At 42.4% G+C, this 18,298-nt stretch overlaps 3 protein-coding genes across 3 annotated transcripts; all 3 read right to left on the reverse strand.

Moving 5' to 3' along the window:
* Positions 1-185: 185 nt before the first annotated feature.
* Positions 186-1,917, reverse strand: N0V89_006445 (uncharacterized protein; the record flags this gene model as incomplete). The annotated part of the gene is made up of 2 exons (XM_056215215.1): positions 186-1,856; positions 1,909-1,917. 2 exons carry the CDS (start codon positions 1,915-1,917, stop codon positions 186-188), a joined length of 1,680 nt encoding a protein of 559 aa, XP_056072482.1.
* Positions 1,918-7,641: 5,724 nt separating this feature from the next.
* Positions 7,642-9,279, reverse strand: N0V89_006446 (uncharacterized protein; the record flags this gene model as incomplete). The annotated part of the gene is given in 2 exon segments (XM_056215216.1): positions 7,642-9,255; positions 9,271-9,279. 2 exon segments carry the CDS (start codon positions 9,277-9,279, stop codon positions 7,642-7,644), a joined length of 1,623 nt encoding a protein of 540 aa, XP_056072483.1.
* Positions 9,280-9,357: 78 nt separating this feature from the next.
* Positions 9,358-10,066, reverse strand: N0V89_006447 (uncharacterized protein; the record flags this gene model as incomplete). The annotated part of the gene is made up of 1 exon (XM_056215217.1): positions 9,358-10,066. A coding segment is annotated over one exon (709 nt), but the record flags the coding sequence as incomplete, so codon positions are not given.
* Between the last annotated feature and the right edge of the window lie 8,232 nt (positions 10,067-18,298).

Below are 18,298 nucleotides of genomic sequence, written 5' to 3' on the forward strand. Positions count from 1 at the left end.
GTTCACATCCTAGCAAGCTAATGGTAGGGGCCAGAATTCCTATTAGATGAGTCTACCCTCGCCTGCCAACCCTAAAAAGTGGAAAGAGGGGACACGAATAGGTTGAGACTAAGCCATAGTTCATCGTACGGAAACGCAGCACCTAGGCCTCAAGCATCAGGTAAGAGGTCAGCGTCCTCCTGCGCCTACCTATCCAGGCACTGGCAGTCACGAATGCTCCCTCCTTTCCTCTTCCCACTCAGTAGACTGGGACATTTCCAAGCTACATCCATGTCCGAGCACTGGAACAGGACGTTCCACAGCCGCTCCAACGTGTATCCGAAAACCGGGGCGCTCATGCTGTCCTTCCTACCTCGCAGGTAGGGTTCCTTGTGTGCCCAACTACCCGCATCGACGGTGGCGGTGTGCAGCTCGCGGTACAGTCCCTGCCCAATCCCACGGATACGTTCTGCTGAGACGATGAACTGGCCCTTGTAGCTTAGGAGGATCCTTTCGCATGGCCTCTGGTACACGCGCCCGTAGACGTAAGGGACGATACCGGACTTCTCGCTCCATCCCCACTGATCCGTACCGTTGCATCCTATGCTATGGCCGACGAAGCCTAAGCTCAGCATGCCGGTCCGCTGGGGATGGAAGTAAGATCGTATGCGTCGGAGGGTAGCCTCCTCGTTGTGCATGTCAGCTTGGACGAACAGCGTGTGCTTGGCCAGGAGGTCCCAGTGGGACAGGATGTGGTGCAGGTAGGTTTCCCCTTCGCGTCCTACGTTGGGGAGCGGGACGACCCGGTGGGCGCCGGTCTGCTGCTTCAAGGCGGTTAGGTTCATGGGAGATGCCTTTGCGTATACGTGCACTCGCGCGCCAGCCAGGGTAGGGATGTCGCGAAGGGAAGCGAGCAGAGAAGCAACGCTTTCCAGCGACTCCTGGTACATACTGACGACTACATCCACGGGGTGGCTCGGATGGAATGCGGAGTCCAGTACGGGGGCAACGCGGTAAGCGTCGGGGGTGTGGCCAGGTAGGAAGTTCAGGAAGATGAACGCAAACCACGCGGTTGCGATGGCCCCTATAGGAAGAATCCGAAGAAAGCTAGAGGCGTGAGCGTGGGCGCGGTGGTCGTCGGGCGACGACGTCCCCCCGAACGCTTCCGAGGTCGGCGTCGGCGTCGAGGCGCGACGGGAGCTGGCCGTGTCGTCTCCACGTGAGGCTGCTTCCGCCATGGCAAGGCTTGGGGAGGACGGGCGTGGAGATTTTGGAGGTGAACACGGCCACTTCTGGAGCCTCCGTAGGCGTTCGAGCACCGCCGCGGCTCCGACGTAGGCGCCCAGCTGGAGCCAGGCGGTGTAGGACCGTTGACGTAGGAGGAGGACCGAGGACAACCCTGCGCATCCACTAAGCACGAGCATGGCCGATAGCCGGTCCCGACCATTCCATGTGCAGATGGGTGCCAGTAGTGATCTTCCCAAGTCCATGGCAACGGCGGAAGACGCCACATTGCCCAGTAGGAGGTAGGCTGCCTGCCGACCGTCCTGGCCTTGGAGCGCAGCCACGAAGCTCGTCTCCTCGCGCAATACGCAGAGTCCCGCAAGGCCGAGGCCCCAACCATAGAAGAGCACCGAGTCGAGCGGAGCGTCGTGAGCATACCGGCCGCCCCCGCAAAACGACGTCGGCAGGCCCAAGAGGAGCACAGCGGGAACGGCGCAGGCTAGTCCCTTCGTCGTCAACCGATATTCCCCGTAGAAGAATATGCCAGAACACAGGCTGAGGAGGAGGAGGAGAAGAGCTGGCTCCCGTACCAGCCTTCTCCCGGGTGTGCTGATTATCCAGGCCGTGAGTTGCTCTGATACGGGGCTGACCACCTAGCTGGTGTTAGCCACATTCTTCTTATTTGCGGTCCCGTATGGTACGTACTGGTAGCATGGCGAGCGTGGCCAGGTTCGGAAAGTGTAGCACGGCCTGGAGGACCAGTAAGCTGGAGACAGCCGTCACCCCTGACAGCGACACACGTAGCAGAGGAGAGGTAGCCAGCCGGGCATGCTGGAGAGGTTGCGCATGGAGGCCAGCTCGGCGACTGAGGACGACAACTACCAAACGCAGCGCGTAAAGGATAGCGGTTGCAACCAACTGGAGTAGGAGCAGGTGGGACGGGTAGTGTAGGCCTAGGTCTACCAAGAGGTGCCGGGAGCTGGAAAGGGACGCAGCTGCGCTGATCGCCCAGATGATCACTCTCCAGCCTACCTGCAGCGTGAACGGATCGGCGGGAAGGATGCTTTGCCGTAGCATTGTTGCCTAGGGTCGCAGTGTCGTAGAAGGGGATCGGACTGATCGTGCAAAATTGGCATGCAGGGTGGGCTAACAGATGTCCAGGAGTGAGTTCTTTAGGCCAGGTGAGGAGAGGGAGGTTTGGATGCGAGCCGAAGCCCGGACGGCGAACGCCTTTTTTCTTCCTACACCGTCTTCCTCTCCTTAGACCCGTGACTGCTTGGCCACATCTCTGCAGGACGTCGTGCCTGCGCCGCAAGCCTACGTTGCATTTTGCATCCCCAGCCACCCGTCTAGTTTGTCACAGGTATGGAGGCACAGCCTAAGCGGCGCTTAAAGACGTTGGGGTTAAGTTACTGCTTCGTATGCGGCCCCTTCGCGTAAGCCCCCCTCCGTGACCATATTATTGGGTAGGCATCGGCATCTGTCTCACTGGAGCGCTGGGTAATGAAGAGGCGAAAGCACAGCAGTCGAAGTAAAAGTATTTAAAAGAGCGTTCAAATGAGTGTCGGAAGTAAGTATAAAAAGAGGCCAAAAGAGCGTCGGAAGTAGGAGCAAAAAGAGGCCAAAGGAACATCAGAAGTAGGAACAAAAAGAGGCTCGTCTAAAGAAAAGGAGGGTGCAAGTGCGCTTGCCAAAGAATCAACCCTTCCAGCCTAGCCACCATCTCCCCCTTAGAAAACGGACCCGACGGCACCCATCTACCCAGTCTAGCCAAGCTACTCTGCCTGCTCGGTTCCCAGCTGCGGTCGGGCGGGGGTAGGGCCTCCGCTAATAGGGATGAAGACGATGTTGGCAGCCCGACCTGTTACCCCTCTCCGTTGACGTGGTGGATGCTGGTTAATGTACACCGCGTCCATGCAGACACCATTGTTCGGATCGGCACTACAAGGCAAGATGCCACGGTTAGCCCTCTAACCCCCTACCCTTCTACGATGCCGGAGTGGCTGCGGTTACATACTTGTACTCGATGTTGTTCTCGTGCTTACTCTTCCCCCCCTTCTTCATGCAACCATTGATCTCCCGGCGTAGGTACGCTTCGATGTCATTCCGAGACACGTCCGCGCCCGTCTTCCCAGCGTTGTGGATACTAAAAAACCATTGGTTTCCGACGGCCAGGTCGGTGACGCACAGCCCACGCTCCTGGCCCTGTACCAGATTACCTTGCAGGTACGATGCAGCGTCGTGGACGTGGTCCAATGCAAACTGGGTATCCGTTGTGGAGATCTCGTCTTTGTAGCAACCGGCAGAGGCGAGAGGGAGGGAAAGGAGGAGGAAGAACGAACCGACGGTGGCGGCTACGTGGGAATGCATCTTGGATTGAATAACGAGTTGGACAAAGGGGCTGGTGTAAAGTAGAAGACGGTAGGGGAACGTGGTGCTCTGGTTAAGGACGGTCGGAGGGCACACCACCTTCTTTATAGGGGATCCATTGCAGGGCACCACGTCGTATGCTCTCGACTTTTGCATACGTGTCCCTCTCCTTCTTAAGACCACTGTGATAGCATCCCCTGCCACCTAGTGTCTAACTCTCTCTGCCCACACTACGCCCACCCCGCCCGCGCCGCCCACTCCTTTGTATCAGACCTGCTCCTGCGTTCGACCGTCTGCTCACACCGAACGGAACCTGGCCATGACCATCTCCGCATCGTTAACCTGACTCCTTTGCGGCACATTTACCAACACCTAGCGAACCAAGGAGCCGTTTGCCATGGGATATTTACCAATCCACCGTGCCTAACTCTGACCAGGTGGCATCCTCTACGCTCGCACCTTTATGCCGTACACACTCTGTCATCGCACCTACCCTACCTCTACGCCGTAACGTAGTAGGACCTCGACCCTCCGCCCCTATTTCACGCATCCTCTACACTGATGCCCAGCGACGCCGTACTCTTGCTACACTAGCTTCTACCATCGCCGCATACGCCCAGCCCAGATGTCTAACAAATCTTATGCCATCGTGGCCTCCCACGATAGCTTACAAAGTCGCCCCTGCAGCGTGGAGGGATGTGTATAAAAGCTCAGAGACGTACCACACTTGCATCTTTAACCCTTTCACATCGTCTCACTCAACCCAACTCCGTCGCCATCTTTACCCTGACGTAATTATGAAGTTCATTCCAGCCTTCCTCACGGCCTTGCATCTGGGCGTTGGAACTTGCAATCCGCTCGGCGTGCCTACCACGGTCGGGACGGCACCAGGTGAGCGGGAATCCATCCCCTCTACTACCAGCGTAACTATCGAAGCCGCCCCAACCTCGCCGGCCTCGTCTTCGCCAGACGCCGCGTGGCGCCACATGACGCCCGGCCAAGACAATGGACTGGAGCAGCGCGCGCTTATGGACTGGACGCAGATAGCAATCAGCAACGCGTGTGTACGTAGATACGCCAAGATGTCAGCCCACGTACTCGCCTACGACCCCTAGCTAACGTGTGCGTAGATGACGTGCTTCATTGCGCATTCGGCCGCCCTAGGAATTAGATTTTCTTTCCGCAAAGGCGTCGTACCCGACGGTGTCTATCAATCGTGGGCCTAGTGCGTATAGGTATCTTCATCCGCATGCCCTGTAAAGCTAACCCACGTGGACAGTGCGGTGCGCGAGTGTTGGGACTACTGTCAGAAGAGGGTGACCGCAACGAATCCAGGGGTCAACGCCGGTAGTCAGGGCGGTGATGGGAAAACCTGGTCGGAGATGACATGGCTTACCACCGTCGCAGGGATGAGGCCATGATGGAAGCCGGTGGTAGGCTGGGGAGGGGAATGGAAGAAGGATCGGTGGTAGCGGCCAGGCTGGTATTTCCATCCCAAATGTTTGGTTCTGCGGCGTGATCAGACCAATCCCACCTTCTTGCTGCTTGCTCAGCAATGACCACCCAGATGAGGTTTATTAGGGCCCTCTGTGCCTACGAGCAACCTTATCCTTTATTGCCACCTTACTCCACGCATAGGTCTCTTGATCACCTACTATCCCTCACTCTAAGGGAACATTTACTGTCATTACTGCCCTTAGCGCTATTTGTAGTTATTTATATGTAGAAGTCATTTGTATAGGCTATTTCTATTTAGCTTTAGCCTAGTTTAGTCTTAGCTAGCCCTTTGTTCAAGTATATACGCCGTAAAAAAGGATTCGATACACCCAGCAAAGACAGCCTATGCCCCCGCAATACACACATATCACTCATATGTGCTCATAGCCCTACGCGTGATGAGGTGACGACGTAGAGTAGCGTAGGCCACGTTGGGGGATCGTAGGGTAGGAGATAGTAATCGTACTGTCGAACAGCATTCATACCTTCGTTCCCGACCACTTGCACTTCCAGAACCACGTCCAAAACCCATGCGGGTGCAATGCCTCAACTAACCCAAAGGGCGTCACGACTGCATCGTACACGGTCCAGAATGCGTGAGGTTGATGGTTGCGCGCAATCTTCAAGTGTCCGGTGGCTCTGTCCACCGTCACCTGGAGGATCTGTAGTGCGGCGTGCATCTGGAAGCAGTTCGATTGCAGCAGATACTTGCTACCGTCGTCCCATTCCCGCACGAACCGAAATCGCATCGTCTGTCCCACTTCGAAGGGGAGGTCGAAGGGGTCAACGCCATCGCCGCCCATTCCGCTGAAGAGCGTCTTCGGCCGGGCCCCTATGCTGGAGCACCCCGTCCACTCGTCGTCCACGAAGAAGCTGGGTTCGGTCATCGCAGGGAGATGGCACGTGCCGAAACGCGCGAGGCCGTCTACCATAAAGGGTACGGGCGGCGCGCAGAGCGTGGCCAACGGGAGCGAATGGATGGTTGGCGGCGGCGTGGGGTAGTACGTGTCACTGTTGGCAAGCGCCCAGCAGAGTTCCCGGTAGAAGAGGCCAAGGGCCCGGTTGGCCAGCGCGTGAAGCATGACCAGATGATGCACGGTGTCCCTGGCACCGACGTCGAGCCCGCGGTGGTCAGTCACGCGGAACCACTGGGCGGATTGGAGAAGGCTGGGCGGCTCCCCCCCGTCGGGGTGGGAGGCGAGTAGGTGCGCAGAGAGGCAGAAGCCGGCCGCCTGCGCGAGGCGCCAGGTGTGGGTATCCTCAGCTCGGCTTGGACTGAGAGCAAAGACTGATGTAGCTAGGCTTTCGGGATCGACATCGCTACCCGAAACGATCGGGGCGCTACAGATGGCGTCGCATAGTTGGTCGAGGGAGAGGACATCCATCGACGTAAGTATAGGATCTGCGAGCACAAAGGAGTAGGGTTAGTAATGATACGGTCACATCGGGCCACTGGCCTTTCGTGACGGAAAGAACCTACGTTGCAATGCAATCACGTGCGGGAGCCAGTTCTCTACATCCTTGCTGTCCAGCGCTCTGTGCTGGCTGGTGGCCAGGGCGTCAGCAACCACATAACGCTTCCACCCACCTTGTTCGGTACGGTAACGCAAGACGGCGCGGTAAGCACCTGCAAGCGTTGGCTGCGCAGCTACGAGGTTTCGCCACGTATTTGGATCGTCGCATGCAGAGTGGAAGCGACGGCAGGTGCGAACAAAGGTAAGAGCGGCACCGGAAGGTAGTTGAAGGAAGATGGCACGGAGTACCTCCACTGGTAGCCGTGTAAGGGAAGCGCGACCGTGAGCCATGAGAAAGAGAAAGTAGGAGAGATAAAATGCTATAGAAAAAGAGAAGGAAGAGAGAGACAGGGGAGGGAGAACCTTTATGTAAGGTACTAGAGAAGAAGGTAGTAGGCTCGTTATAGAAGAGAGGTAAGAATAAGGATTCACGTAGCTAGGGAGAGCATTAGCGAGTGCCAATCCTTAAATATCAAGCGATTTTCTATTTTAGGAGACCGTGCCACACTACCACATACGCGAAGGTTAAGCCACCTTTCTGTAGGGGTAGGCTGGGATCTATATTAAGGTCCATCATAGCCTTATTTATATATTAGATAGAATAAGGGCGTTAAGGTTGGCTCTATATAAGGTCTATAAAAACCCACTCTCTTTCCATACTTCGATATATCGCCTCACCTGCTGGTTACTTATAGGCCGTAGAGTCCTTAGAGTAGGAGAGTGCTCCCGCCCCTTCGCCGTCGCCAGCGTTACTCCGCCACACGACATGTGCAAGAACTTAGACTCGAAGAAGGATAAGGCCTGGTAGGCTGGGTTCTCCCATGGGTTCTCTGCGGGGTGAGCCCGAACCCTCCTGACCCACTCCTCCAAGGGAACGACGCCCTTCTTTAGCACGCCTAACGCATCGGCTAGAACAGGGACGATCTCCGCCCAGTCTCTGATGACAGGGTTATCAATGTGGTATACAGGGTAGCAATCTGGGATTTCGCGCAGCAGTAGATCTGCCAGTGTCGCAGAGGCGGACTCAAGCGGCACCCACGATAGCGGGCCCGTAACGTTAGGGAAGGCGCGTAGGGTCTGGGCCGATTTGAAAAGAAAACCAAGGACCTCCATGTGGTTCCAGTAGCCGGTTTTGACGGAGCCGGAGACCTGGCCAAGCCGCACGGAAGCGCTCGGGGTGCTGACCTAGGGTCTCCCGCAGCACACGCTCGCATATCACTTTGGCGCCACCATAGCCGTTGGGTAGCGCGCTATCCATGTCGAGCGGCTCCTCGGGCACCTGCGTCTGACCGCCGTGCGTGTAGGGATACTTGCCCACGGCCGAAAGCGACGATACTAGCTGAAAGGTAATCTTGCTGTTTGGACCGCGAGCTGCGGACGCCTTGGCCGCGAGGTCGACGAGGTTGCGCATCGTGGCGAACTGCGGCTCGTTCTGCTCCAGGGAGCGCAGGCCATTGACGGGGAAGCCGTTGTGAATGATGTGCGTCACGCTATCCACTAGTTGTTCGTAAACTTCCATGTCAAGGCCGAGCTGCGCTTCGAAAGAGTCCGTTTCGATCGCCTCGAGCTTGGAGAGTGACCACTGGTCCAGGTGAATTGACTTCGACTCAAGTGCCTGGATTTGACGCTTTTGCGGATCCGCATTGGCCCTTGCCTTCAGGCCGCCCGGACCATGGCGGTTAATGCAGTAGACTTTATCAACTGTAGGGAGGCTGGCGAGGTGTGCGATGATGTGGCTACCGAGGCTTCCCGTGCTCCCAGTGACCAGTACGGAAACAGATGAGCTGGCACTGCTTGTAGCATTCGCCGAAGTACTGAGTGGAGTGACCGAAAACCCCTCAATTGTGCGCTTCACATACTTATCCGCGGCCGCAACTCGAGCCCGGATATGTTCTTCATTCATCTCCTCATCATGCTCATGGTAATTCGCACCCGAGCGATCCGCAACAGACAGACTCTTCAGCCCAGGCGGGACATCAGCCGCCATGGCGACCAAAACCCGCTGCACGCGAACTTCGGGCAGCTTGCCGTCTGTCCACTCGATGTGTTTGAAACCAGAGCCAAGAAGCTCCTTCTCCCAGTGCTTCTCATCCACGATGGCGTGGGTCCGGCCGTCGTCGAAGAGCCACCAGCCCTCGAGGGTGCCCCAGACGACATCGTCCCAGTGCAGGGAACCCATCATCTCGAGCAGGATGAGGAAGCCGTCGGGGCATAGGAACTTGCGGATGTTTCCAGCCGAGACGTGGAGCGAATGCGTCGCGTGCACGGCGTTGCTGGCGATGACGATGTGCTGGGAGCTCACGAGCTCTGCTTCAGACGGTGGCTGCTCGATATCGTGCACGGCGAACTTCATGAAGGGATACGGCTTAAACCGCCGCTTGGCCTGTGCCACGAGCGACGGTGATAGATCAGTGAAGGTGTATTCAACTGGGATCCCAAGCTTGGCGAGCATGGGCACAAGGACCTTGGTGGTTCCGCCGGTGCCAGCGCCCATCTCCAAGATCTTCAGAGTGGTTGGGGTTTGGCAGGTCAGATTAAGCTTTGTCGAGAGGCGCGAGAGAAAGTCGGCCATTAGCTCAAAGTAGAGCTTGTTGAAGGGAAGCTCGCCGTAGAAGCTGGCGACTAGCTCGCGGTTCTTGGCGTCACCAAAGATCATCTGCGGCCCATCGGCCTTGCCAGAGAGAACTTCGGCCATGTGGGTACCGACGTTGTATGTGAGCTGATGCGAAGCACTGTTGTCCGCGTGATGCTTCATGAGGTCTTCCGAGATAGCTTATGCAGTCTGCGAGGGGAGCGGTATGGCCGTGCGGGTGATGACTCCGTCATCGCTATCGATGATTCGCGTCTCTTCCAGCATTTTGTACAGGTAGTCGCGGAATCGCTGGTGCTTAGCCACGAACGGGACGGGCTGCAAGACATCGCCAGCCTGGGCCGCCTTGAGGTCGCAGCCCAACTGCTTGAACGCCGCGCTGATGAGCACGAGGCAGAGCCTAGTCTGCTTCTGAGACACACCACTGAGGTAGCCGGCGCATCCACGAGTCTTGAGGAAGTGGTCCGTGAGCAAACTCGACTCGCGGAACGAATCAAGCACAACAGCTGGCGGTAGTTCCAGGTCGCTATCCTTCGTGTCGTCCAGTATCACATAGTCCGAAGACGAGTCTGGCGAGGACGTCACGAAACCGCCTTCTTTCAGCAAATTGTCCTCCGACGGAGGTTCCTCGGAGGATGTCGAAGAGCTGGCCCCATCTCGGCGGTCGAGCGTCGTCTGGAGATAATCGAGGATGCCGTGTATGTCGGTAAGGCCGACCACCTCGGACTGTTCGAGAGTGCAAGCGAATGTGGTCTCAACTTCGCGCGACATCTCCATGCCCATGAGAGAGTCGATGCCAATATCTGCCAGAGCGTCGGTTTCGTTGATCTCGTTAACTTCGAGACCAGAGATATCTGCAAGAACAGGACGGAGCTTGGCCCATATTTCGGCCCTATTGTTAGCCTTTCGCATACTGGCTCCCGGCGGTGCTGATGTCACCGGTGGCTTAACGCTCGTACTTATGGTTATACCGTTCCATGTGTTTAACACTGGCCGTGACGTCTTTATGTCCACAGCCTATACTTAGGAGACGATTGGTACTTTTACAGTGGTTTTATAACTCCGAGAAGTTGGTATCCCCATAGATAGCTCATCACTTTATTTATTTTAGTATGTAATAATAAGGAATAGGATGTTACTAAGTAAATATATATTTTTACAGACGTATATTAAATGCTAGGAATAGCCTCTTTAAGTAATCTAGATACTACGTTAAAGATAAAAATATCTATTATAAAGGAGTAATTAGAGTTATTATACTTATACTATACTAGTATATACTATTCCTTATAGTAATTATTCCTATTAAGTTCCTTAGTCTCTTAATATAGTAGGGCTATAGAATAGATCTATTACTTAATACTACTAATAATATAGATAGAATCTTAGGTAATATAATACTATCTTAATAGGTAGTTTACCTAGATACTTCTAGTTTAGATAAAAATATTACCTAAACTAAAACTACCTAGAGTTATATTATAGTGTTTATATATATTATAAACTAGATAATAGTAGAGAAGTTTAGGCGCTTATAAAGATAGAAGATATAATAACTAGGGTTATAATAAGATAAAGATATACTAAGTTACTTAGATAGTAGTTATATAACTTACTTAGCTACTTAAGGTTTCTAAATACCTAAGTAGCTAAGAGCTATTATATAACCTACTTAGTTATTTAGGGCCCCTAAGTAACTAAGTAAAATCCCTATATAGAAATATAAAAATAAACCTTTATACTTATATTTAACCTAAATTTTAATCTATTATTTAGATTTACTTAGGCCTCCCTTATTAACTTATTATACTTTATAAGATACTTCTATATTAATAAGAACCTATTTTCTTCTTTTTTTAGTAAGTCTTACCTAAGAACTAACCTTAATCTATTTAGAACTAGCTACTCTTTTTAGACTTAATATTTTAAATACCCTTAATATAACTATAAGGACTTCTACTTCTTCTATAGCTTTAGATAATATTACTATTACTCTAATAGGTAATTCTAAGAGTAAAGTATATAAACCTAATTTATATTATAGTAATAGGAAGTATACTAATATCTAGCTTCTTTAGTTAGACCTCTATTTCTTTAAACTTAATAAATAACCTAAAGATAAACGAAAAGTTATCTTTATAGCTATTTATATATAAGGTAATACTAGAGAATAGATTTAACCCTATATAACTAAGTATCTAGAAATAGACTATAATAATAAAGATAAAAAATATATAGATAACTATATAAACATAGTTAATATTATTAAAGACTATACTAACTTTAAGAAATACCTTAAATAGATATTTAGAATTACTAATAAGGTACCTATTATAGTATAAAATATTTAAACTATAATATAGTAATAATTAGTAGCTAAGTATATAGTAGAGTTCTATAAGAATACTATATAACTTAACTAGAATAATAAGTTACTAATAATAATATATAAATAAGGTCTTAAGAAACCTCTATAAGAAAAACTTCTATATAGTAGGGGAATTATTAGAACCCTTAATAAATTATATAATAAATTAATTAGGATTAATAGAGAATAGTTTACATTATAATAGGAATTTTAATATAACCTAAGAAATATTAGTTTTAGATAACTAGTACCTATAGTCTATAGAATACTACTAAAAGAACCTTAATACTAATTATAAGACTTCTATAGATACTAGCTAATAGAAGATATCTAGTTTAACTACTTAAATAAAGAAAAAGAAAAAGAACTAGGCTTTTATAAGCCTAATATATATATTTTAGATAGAACCTAATATTAGGGGACTAAGACTTATATATATTTTATATATAGTAAACTAGGCTATATTACTAGAAACTATAGATCTAAGAATAAGGTTATTAGATAGTTAAATATACTTACTACCCTAATAAAGGAAATTAAGGATAAAGAATAGACTATTATAAATACTATTAATAACCTTATACTTAATAATAAATCTAGATTAGAGTTATTAACTAATTTATAACTTTATAAGAATATTATTACGGCTACTACGCCGTAATAGAATTATAGGACTTATATTAATAATAGTAGTAACTAATTAGATTATATAGGAGAGAAATATAATTATAGGTTAAATACTAAGTATAATATAGGTATATAAGGAAGTTACGTAATTAGATTTATAAATCTATAGAATAGAGCTATAGAGCCTAGATCTATAGGATCTATAGGTAGAGCCTATAGAGCTATTATTAGATAGTAGTATATAGAGATAATAGATTACTACTAGATAAGCCTTTATTATTAATCTATAATATAGTTCTCTATATCTAGTTTTTTTATAGGAGATTACTATTAAGTCTTTAGTAATATATTTTTATAATAGTAATTAATTAACATTTATACTCTATATAATCTATACTACCCTATATACTACTTATCTCTTACTAGAACCCTAATAGGGCCACGGCTAGTAATAGAGTCCTAGAGGCCCTATTACACTAGTAGTAAATCCCTTTATATTTATTAAAAAGAAGGATAAATTAGATAGACTATATATTAACTACTAAGTAATTAATAATATAATAATTAAGAATAAATATCTATTACCTAATATCTTAGAGCTTAGAGATAGACTCTTATAAGTAAAAGTTTTTATAATAATAGACTTAAGAGATAGATACTACCTAATTAGAATAAAAAAAAAAGTAAAAAATAAAAGATAGTATTTTAATTATACTATAAACTCTTTAAGTACCTAGTAATATCTTTTAAACTTACTAATATACTAGTAACCTTTTAAGTACTTATTAATAATATACTCTATAAATATTTAAATATATTTATTATTATATATATAAATAATATTCTTATTTTTTTAAAAATAAATCTAACTACACTAAATATATATAGATAGTACTAGAAGTACTAGATAAGGTATACTTAAGAATTAAACTTAAGAAATACTAATTTAATATTAAATAACTTAAGTTTCTTAGATATATTATTACTACTAATAGAATTAAAATAGTACTAAGTAAAGTAAAAAGTATTAAAAACTAGTCTATACTAAAAACTATAAAAATATCTATTATAGCTACTACGCTATAATAGAATTATAGAACTTATATTAATAATAGTAGTAACTAATTAGATTATATAGAAAAAGAATATAATTATAAGTTAAATACTAAGTATAATATAAATATATAAAAAGTTACGTAATTAGATCTATAGATTTATAGATACTAAGAATATAGAACTATAAAACTAGAATCTATAAATTTATAAGAATTTATAGATAGAGTCTATAGAGTTATTATTAGATAGTAGTATATAGAGATAATAGGTTACTATAGAGTAAGCCTTTATTATTAATTTATAATATAGTTTTCTATATCTAGTTTTTTTATAGAAGATTACTATTAAGTCTTTAGTATTATATTCTTATAGTAGTAATTAATTAATATTTATATTATATATAATCTATACTACCCTATATACTACTTATTTTCTACTAGAACCCTAATAGGGCTACGGCTAGTAATAGAGTCTAAGAGGCCCTATTATATTATAGAATTAGTAGTAGAGCCTATTATTTAGCTCTAGGTATTTAATATAGTTAAAACTCTCTTTAAATAGGGACTTACCCTTATACTCTACTACTAGAAAGAACTAGTACTAAAACTAATAAAAAGTCTATCTAATAGGGTCTATTAGCTAACTAAATTATACCCTCTCTATCTAATAGAGTCTATTAGCTAACTAAACTATACCCTCTCTATCTAATAGGGCCTATTAGCTAACTAAACTATACCCTTTCTATCTAATAGGGCCTATAATAGCTAACTAAGCTATACTAAGTAGCTTTATAATATAGAATATATAGCTAATAGCTTCTATTCCTAAGTAGCTTATATATTAAAAAGCTATATAATACTCTAGACTTTATTAAAACCTATTACCCACTATAGAATAAAGTAAAGAAGAGAGAAAGTAGGTAAAATAGAAGTCTAATTAAAAGGTATAGGCCTAAAGACACTAGTTCTATATAGCCTCTCTATAATAGCCTAATATATAAAACCTATAAAGGACTATAGAAGTAGTTCTAAAGCTTATACTATTTTATACTATATATACCCTAAATATATAAAGATATCTATCCTTTAATATTTATACTTAACTAGTTAATAATACTTTATAGGAACTAGTTTCTAAGTTAATACCCTTACTATAGTATTATTAAATCTAGAAAGGGTAGCTAATCCTAAATAGATTAGGGTTAGTTCTTAGGCAAGACTTACTAAGGGGAGAAAGAAGGGGTTCTTATTAATATAAAAGTATCTTATAAAGTGTAATAAGTTAATAAGGGAGGCCTAAGTAAATCTAAATAATAGATTAAAACTTAGATTAAATATAAGTATAAAGGTTTATTCTTATATTTCTATATAGGGATCCTACTTAGTTACTTAGGAGCCCTAAATAACTAAGTAGGTTACGTAATAACTCTTAGCTACTTAGTTATTTAGAAACCCTAAGTAGCTAAGTAAGTTATATAACTACTATCTAAGTAACTTAGCGCGTCTTTATCTTATTATACTATATTCCTAAACTATACTACTAAGGTAGGGTTAGGTTACCCCTAGGGGCAAAAATAGTAGCTGCCCCTAGGGGTAAAGGAGGTAGAAAGCTACCCTTAGGGGTAAAGAATAGAAGGCCTACTAGAAATACCTAGTAGGGGCTAATAAGCTTAGGTATTACTTACCCCTAGGGGTAAGGGGTCTATACTAGAAATACTAATATATAAAGTTTTAACCTATATATAAATAACCTTTTATCTTTAAAAACACTACTTAACCTAAATACTCTAACCCTAATAAAAGTAAAACTATAATAAAGCATAAAGATATAAACGTCTCTACTTAAATAAAGAAAAGGTAATATATAGCCCTTAAAGAAATTAGGGATATAGACTCTATTTATAACTAAGTTATACTATACCTACTAGTAATAGCTAGATTCCTAATTAATACACTTACTATAGAATAGAGTATTAGTATAAATAGACCTATTAACTAAGCCTATAAGTATTACCTCTACTAGATTTTTAATAAGGTAGGCATTCTTTAGTAAGATATAAGCTACTAGTTATAGGTTACTTACTCTAAGGTATAAGTATAGTAAATGCTAAACTATCTAAAAAAGGGTAACTAGGTTACTATAGCTAAGAGTACTAAAGGGGGCGATTTAAAGTAGCTATTATTTAAAGGTTAGAAGGGCGTTATTAGGGAGAAGGTAGAGCTAATTATAGGCTACTATTAGGTAGAAGCCTTTAAAGAGTATCTATAGTTTTATTAGTTACTAGAGAAAGAGTAGTAGTAGGTATATAGTATCTATAATAAAGATTTTAGCCCCTATATATGCTAGCTAAGGTAATAAGCTAATCTAGAAGATAGATATACTTCTACTATACTTATAGATCTAGCTTTATACTAATTAAGAAGATATTATCCTTCTAGATAACTATAGCTAAATATAGACTAAGCTAGTAACCTTAGTATCTAATAATAGTATTATAAACTAGATAATAGTAGGGAAGTTTAGGCGCTTATAAAGGTAGAAGATATAATAACTAGGATTATAATAAGATAAGGACGCGCTAAGTTACTTAAATAGTAGTTATATAACTTACTTAGCTACTTAGGGTTCCTAAATAACTAAGTAGCTAAGAGTTATTATGTAACCTACTTAGTTATTTAGGGCTCCTAAGTAACTAAGTAAAATCCCTATATAGAAATATAAGGATAAACCTTTATACTTATATTTAACCTAAGTTTTAATCTATTATTTAAATTTACTTAGGCCTTCCTTATTAACTTATTACACTTTATAAGATACTTTTATATTAATAAGAACCCCTTCTTTCTTCCCTTAGTAAGTCTTACCTAAGAACTAACCTTAACCTATTTAGAACTAGCTACCCTTTCTAAATTTAATATCTTAAATACCCTTAATATAACTATAAGGACTTCTACTTCTTCTATAGCTTTAGATAATAATACTATTACTCTAATAGGTAACTCTAAGAGTAAAGTATATAAACCTAATTTATATTATAGTAATAGAAAGTATACTAATATCTAGCTTCTTTAGTTAGACCTCTACTTCTTTAAACTTAATAAATAACTAGAAGATAAACAAAAGATTATCTTTATAGCTACTTATATATAAGGTAATACTAGAGAATAGATTTAACCCTATATAACTAAGTATCTAGAAATGGACCATAATAATAAAGATAAGAAATATATAGATAACTATATAGATATAGTTAATATTATTAAAGACTATACTAATTTTAAAAAATACCTTAAATAGATATTTAGAATTACTAATAAAGTACCTATTATAGCACGAAATATTTAAACTATAATATAATAATAATTAGTAGCTAAATATATAGTAGAGTTCTATAAGAACGCTATATAACTTAACTAGGATAATAAGTTACTAATAATAATATATAAATAAGGTCTTAAGAAACCTCTATAAGAAGAACTTCTACGTAGTAGAGAAATTATTAGAACCCTTAATAAATTATATAACAAATTAATTAGGATTAATAGAGAATAGTTTATACTATAATAGGAATTTTAACATAACCTAAGAAACGTTAATTTTAGATAATTAGCACCTATAGTCTATAGGGTGCCACTAAAAGGACCTTAACGTATATTATAAGACTTCTATAGATACTAGCTAATAGAAGATATCTAGTTTAACTACTTAGGTAAAGAAAAAAAAAAGGACTAGGCTTTTATAAGCCTAATATACATATCTTAGATAAAACCTAACACTAGGAGACTAAGACTTATATATATTTTATATATAGTAAACTAGGCTATATTACTAGAAACTATAGATCTAAAAATAAGGTTATTAGGTAGTTAAATGTACTTACTATCCTAATAAAAGAAATTAAGGACGAAGAATAGACTATTATAGATACTATTAATAACCTTATACTTAATAATAAATCTAGATTAGAATTATTAACTAATTTATAGCTTTATAAGGACACAGAAGAAGAATAATCTAAAATAGTAGATAAAGAAGTTAAGGAAATACTAATACCTTACCTATAGTTTAAAGGTAAAGAAGTAATCTTTACTAATAGAGTAAATATATAGGAATACTTAGATAAACTACTAATTTAACTATAAAATAGAGATATATTATTATTACCTATAATAATCTTACTATTATTCTCTATACCACTAGAAGCTTATAACTAACGCCAACTAGAAATTATTATAAAGGAAGATAGATAATAGGTAGATTATAAATATATATAATAAGACCCTAGTAAACACTTCTATAATAAGAACTTAGACTATTTATAAAAGTACTACCTAGACTACTAAAACCCATAGCACTTAAATATCTAATAGATTAAATATAGATATAACTAGTGCCTAACCCACTATAGAGCTAAGGAGCTATATAGAGGTAAATAACTACTAAATAAATAATAATACTATTAGGAATAGTATAATTACCTAATTAATAAATATAATAAATATCTATAGAATAAGTAAGAAAGGTTATACTTCCTAAGTATAAATAATATATAAAATATAGTAACTAGTACACTCTATAATAGAATATACACTTAAGATAGATAGTAAACTTACTTAAATATTAATTATAGTAGACACTAGGACAATAAGTGTATCTATAGATTTAGTAAGAACCCTAACTAACTAAGAATAGTTATCGACATTTATACAGAAATAAGTATAGTATAGAAAGGTAAAGCTTCTAAAAAGAAACTATAGTAGAAGAATAACTATAGTAGAAGAAGAAAAGGGTAGGAGTAAAAGAAATAATAAAAAGGGAATATAGACTACCTAGCTCCTAAGAATAGTTCTTTTTTAGACTAGATCCTAGCCCCTAAGGCCTAAGAAACCCTTAAAGACTTATAGATAGGTAAGAAGACGCTATTAGAGAGTTAAATGCTATTAATAGTAAGGTATTAATTAAGCTACTAGCTTAGCTTAACAGAATATAGATTAAGGCACTATTAGATTTAGGTATATTAGAAAACTTTATATTCTAAGAAGTAGCACTACGAGTAGGACTCTAACTAATACT

This window comes from Didymosphaeria variabile (genome assembly GCF_027946475.1).
Source record: "Didymosphaeria variabile strain IMI 356815 chromosome Unknown scaffold_4, whole genome shotgun sequence".
NCBI lineage: Eukaryota > Fungi > Ascomycota > Dothideomycetes > Pleosporales > Didymosphaeriaceae > Didymosphaeria > Didymosphaeria variabile.